Raw genomic sequence first — 5680 nt, forward strand, 5'->3', positions numbered from 1 at the left:
AAGTTCTAGACTGAGGATGTTGCTAGTAATCATCCCTATAGCGTATTTCCAATACGTGATACAATTTTTCTGTTCTTTATCATTACAATATTCTGTTCTCTCCAAAGACTGGGAGGGGGGGGGAAATCTGACATGCTTCATGCCTGACTTTCCCTTGTCTAATATATAATATCATTTGCACTTCTGGCTTCTCCCCTATGAAACTTTTCTGCTTTGCTTTCTTCTGAAATTCTGATACCCACAATAGTGGGATCTGGGGTTTTTGGTTGTTTTTTTTTTAAAATAAGGATTCTAGGCCCCGTAGTAGCCTGAATTGAAACTTTTATTAGTTAGAGTATCTATAATTTAGCTTTGGAATATTCCTTTCAATAATTAATAGCTTAATACGGAGAGTGAATGCCAAATGCCAAGAGAGTAGAAGAACAGGGGAAAAAAAAGGGAAATAAAAGGTGTTACTGGGAGGGCTGACCACTAGGGGCCGATAAAGAGCCGAAAAACCTGGGGAATAAATCAGACCTAGCAAAGGCGTTTGTCCTTCAGTAGATACGTAAACACAATTGAGAACTGGGCAGGAGACTTATGCAAAGCGGGAGACGGCAGCGGGTGAGAGAGGGAAAGCAACAGTACTTTTTCCCATAAGAATGTAGAACTATCTGGTGCGCACTGGGTGCTTACAAGGAACCGGAGAATTCGAAAGACCTTTGCAGATTATGCTGTAATTTTTTTTCTGGTGGGGGGGGGAGGAAGGTGAGACCGGGGGAAAAACCCCAAACCCATACAAAGCCAGAGCAACAACAAGTGGACGCTGCCCGCAGCGCGAGTGACTTGGGATGCCGAAACTGCACAAAGCGAGGAGAGACAGCTTCAAGTGTGCGTGAGCCGGAGAGGGAGGGGGAAACGGCACAGCGCATCTCCTTTGTCAATAGCAACAGTCTGCTCGGTGCGAGGGATTATTTTTAACGGGTGATTTACAACAATTGCTCAGCGCACAAGGCTAGGCTGGGAAAGAGCAGCGAGCGCACAAGCATCCATAAGCTGATACCATAAAAGACAAGCACCAAATCTCTTCCCTCCCAATCACCCCCCCCTCCCGACTTCTACTGAAACCTGGATTTTCTTCATTGATGGCTCTATGTTGTCGAAACCAAAGCTTGAAAGAAGTGATCGCTTGGTTTGCGTGCCCTCAATTCTGTATCCAAACTCGGGAGCTTGTCTCGCTTTGCACAGAAGAGAAGCGAAGGAAATCAATCGCTCTTTCGCCTGTAGCTTTTTTTCCCTTCTTCCTTGAGCCTTACACCTGTGAAAACAGGTTGCTCTGAGAAACCTCGCTCTTTTCCTTCAAGATCTCGCTCTCTTTCCAGATCCTCGTAACGGAACCGCACTGTTTTTTCTCTGCCTAGAGCGGTAAGCAGAAAGGCATGCACCCCTCCCCGCATGATGCTTGGGGGGGGGGGTGTTAGGTAGATAAGCTCTATCCCTCCTTTAACACCTATGATCGATTAGGAGTGTTTGGAGCATGTTTTTAAAATGTTAAGCGTGTGTGTGTGAAAGCGCATGTTAGAGCTTCCTTGCCTTGCCTGTTTGGTATTCCTCATGAAACGCAATCGTGCCTTTTCTTCTAATAGAGTCGCATATCTGTCTTTTCAGGGAAATTGCAGCCATTGCTTTTGAAAGACATAATTTGATTTAAGGAAGTGTTGAGGCATTCTTTTACCTAATGTGTTCTAAAGATGTAGCTGGCAAGCCAGCAGAAACGGACTACTGTGCATTTCTGATGTTTGTTTGAATACAGCCTGCAGTTAGTGGGGTGATATTTATGCATATTATTCTCTCGATCCAGTTATGCATTATATGTACACCACTCATAACTGTGGCTTATACATATATTGCATACCTAAAAGCACCCAACAGATCTATTGCACACATACACACACATCTAAATACTTTGTATTTTTACTATCACACAGAAATACAAGGATATAATGTAGATCTGCTGGCACATTGCAATATAGATTTCCACTCAGATACTCAAGATAGTAACAAAATAGCTCTATGTGAAAGAGGACAGGCAGACCCAAGTCATACCTAGATGTGCAGCTAGGTCTGTTCACACCTATTCTATATTCAGACCTGTATGCTATGCAGGCATATGCCTCTGTACATGTTATATAATAAAGGACTACCTGCACATTGCAATGTAGATTTGCATTTGAGATTCTCTCCCCGGAGATAACAGGAGCGAGATGTGGGTGTGTATATGCTTGCATAGTACTTTAAGTATATCTATATATAGACCAATGTAGAGATGCATACAAGGCACAAAAAAAAAGTGTGTGTGTGTGTGTAGTGTGGGTGGGCACACAGCACTAAAGAACTGGGAGGCAAATCGAAGTGCTTTGTTATAAAATGCCCTCTCTGGACTATGACCCAACCTTCTCTGTTCTTTTCTTCTTTTTGTTCATGTGACTGTATGTATCTCAGGTTAAGTGCTTCTACTGCATGAAAATAACCAAAGGTGATCCAGCCTGTCGTCGCTAATGGGAAATGCAGCAAAGCTGGTTTTTCAACCGTCTCCTCCCCTTCCTTCTCTTGCCATAGTTGCTGTTGCCCTGGATGTTGCCCTCCCAAATTTAAGGAACTCCTGACAGACCAGTGAAAGTGAGAATGCTAAGACCTCCTCGCTGTGGAAACCAAGCAATGGTTGGGAGTCCCTTCAACTCTCTAAACAACAGTCTTCAACAGCAATCAGATCACTAGGCCAAAGCATTCCGATGGAGGCAAATTCCGAGAATACTGGCTATTTTGCACTCAGTTGTTATCAAGATCTAAAAACCTGACACTTCTGAACCACTATCTTGCTGATTTTGGTTAGGCTCATTCTGTACTGGAGGCTTCATGGGAAATCATGAACTCAGATCTGTGGATTTTACATAGACCACTGGAGAATCCCAGAAGCAATGGAATCTCAAATGTAAGAGGGCCAGATCCAGGACTATGTCCTAGCAACGTTGGAGGACAATTCATTTTGCTGTACATGTCCAAACAACTCTTAGTGATTTGTGTCAAAACGTATGGGCACTAAGAAAATGGAACACTTGCCTTACGGAAGCATGCAAAGTGAACATACAGGTTTGCTAATAGGTTGCAACAATATTTCCAAAGAATTGTTTCGTAAACCTAAATGGTCAAGAGATTCCCATGCGAAACAGCCAGTGGTTGACTACTGACAATCAGACTTTTCTTCTTCTTCTTTAGTCTTTCAAGCAAACAGTTACACCATGGAGGTTGCAATGGTAAGCGCAGAAAGCTCTGGGTGCAACAACCACATGCCGTATGGGTACGCCGCCCAGGCAAGAGCCAGAGAAAGAGAACGACTGGCACAGTCCAGGGCGGCAGCAGCAGCTGCTGTGGCAGCCGCGACAGCAGCTGTAGAAACAGGGACTTCTGGAGGAGGAGGACCTTATCATCACTATCACCAAGAACAGGGTCGTGGGGCTTCTTCCGCTTCCAGTGGCAACAATGCAACACACAGTGAACATCACCAGAGCAGCAGCAGAAGAAAGCAAAGGTGGAAAAAGAGTCATTATCTTGGCAGCAGAGAGTTTGGTGCCTCCTTCCCTTGCTCTGAGTTGCTGCCCCTCAGTGGTTCCGAGGAGAAGATCCTGAAGGACTTGAGTGAGGAGGATGAGGAAGAAGATGAAGATGGAGAGGATGAAGAAGATGAGGAAGAAGGAAAAGTCTGCAACAGTGATGAAGGTGGTGAAGATGACTTTTCCTATTCAGACCAGCCTCCTGACGATGGGGCTGGGCCTGGGGTCTACGCATCAGTTCGCTACAGTGAGTATGAGTGCTGTGAAAGAGTTGTAATCAATGTCTCAGGCCTACGATTTGAAACCCAGCTGAAGACCTTGGCTCAGTTCCCTGAGACATTGCTGGGTGATCCAGCAAAGCGGGGCAGGTTTTTTGACCCACTCCGGAATGAGTATTTCTTTGATAGGAACCGGCCCAGCTTTGATGCAATTCTTTACTATTACCAGTCTGGTGGGAGGCTGAAAAGGCCTGTAAACGTGCCCTTTGATATCTTCTGTGAGGAAGTGAAATTCTATGAACTTGGAGAGGAGGCCATGCTCAAGTTCAGGGAAGATGAAGGTTTTGTAAAGGAAGAAGATGACAAAGTGTTGCCTGAAAATGAATTTAAGAAGCAGATATGGCTGCTTTTTGAGTACCCCGAGAGCTCCAGCCCGGCCCGAGTCATTGCCATTGTCTCGGTTTTGGTCATTTTAATATCCATTGTAATTTTCTGTCTGGAGACCCTGCCAGAATTCAGAGACGAAAAAGAGCTCATTTTGAACCTAAACCTGGAGAATGTTAATGAGACACAACAGCTGCAAGGTGGGGGGCACACTATATTTAATGATCCCTTTTTCATTGTGGAAACTGTTTGCATCATCTGGTTCTCTTTTGAGTTTACAGTGCGCTGTTTTGCTTGTCCCAGCAAAGCAGCCTTCTTCAAGAATATCATGAACATCATAGACATTGTCTCCATTTTGCCTTACTTCATCACCCTGGGCACAGACTTGGCCCAGCAACAGGGCAGCAATGGTCAACAGGCCATGTCTTTTGCTATCCTGAGGATCATCCGTCTCGTCAGGGTGTTTCGCATCTTCAAGCTCTCCAGACACTCTAAGGGTTTGCAGATCCTGGGCCACACGCTTAGGGCCAGCATGAGGGAACTTGGGCTCTTGATCTTCTTCCTTTTTATTGGAGTCATTTTATTTTCCAGTGCTGTTTATTTTGCGGAAGCTGACGATTCCACCACCCATTTTTCAAGCATCCCAGATGCCTTTTGGTGGGCTGTTGTGACCATGACTACTGTTGGTTATGGGGACATGAAACCTGTAACAGTGGGTGGTAAAATAGTTGGGTCCCTGTGTGCCATTGCAGGTGTGTTGACCATTGCTTTACCAGTGCCAGTGATTGTCTCCAACTTTAACTATTTTTATCACAGAGAGACTGAAAATGATGAACAGACCCAGCTGACACAAAATGCTGTCAGTTGTCCGTACCTTCCGACAATACTCAAGAAATTCCGAAGTTCATCATCTTCTTCCACAGAGGACAAATCAGAGTATTTGGAGATGGAAGAAGGGGTTAAAGAGTCTCTTTGTGTAAAGGAGAAAAAATGTCAGGTCACAGGAAATGGCAATGAGACAGCAAAACAGAACTGTATAAATGCAAAATCTGTGGAAACAGACGTTTAACTTTGACTGTTTCTGAGCCTATTTATGCATTAAGGAGTGCATTGGTTAAAAAAATGAAATATGCAAACAGGAGTCTAAACAAGCATATAGAAATATGCCATTACTGGTTAAGTATGAATAAAAAAGCATTAGTAAACTTGTATTACATATCAAGTAAATGATGTACCTTGTGGAGGGGGCTTTACCTGAAGTAGTTTCAAAGTTTATATTTTTACTAGAATGCAGGTGTTTTGCACATGAAGGAGATACTTTTACTTTTGAGAAGGGTGAGTTTAACTGCCCATGCCCCTCATTACCCAGTGGTAAAAGTTGGCATTTAAAGGTATTTACTATGTAAGAAACAATGAAGTTCAGTAGCCATGTATTCATTTATTAATGCTTTAAGAACAGCTACCATAATTCAGTGGATTCCATAGTCA

At 43.8% G+C, this 5680-nt stretch overlaps 1 protein-coding gene across 1 annotated transcript; it reads left to right on the forward strand.

Moving 5' to 3' along the window:
* Positions 1 to 3278: 3278 nt before the first annotated feature.
* On the forward strand, positions 3279 to 5261 carry KCNA4 (potassium channel, voltage gated shaker related subfamily A, member 4). The gene has a single exon (XM_015406283.1). The coding sequence runs from the start codon at positions 3279 to 3281 to the stop codon at positions 5259 to 5261; it is 1983 nt and encodes a 660-aa protein (XP_015261769.1).
* Positions 5262 to 5680: the final 419 nt, after the last annotated feature.

The sequence above is a fragment of the Gekko japonicus genome, unplaced genomic scaffold, assembly GCF_001447785.1.
Source record: "Gekko japonicus isolate JY-2015 unplaced genomic scaffold, Gekko_japonicus_V1.1 scaffold1464, whole genome shotgun sequence".
Classification (NCBI taxonomy): domain Eukaryota; kingdom Metazoa; phylum Chordata; class Lepidosauria; order Squamata; family Gekkonidae; genus Gekko; species Gekko japonicus.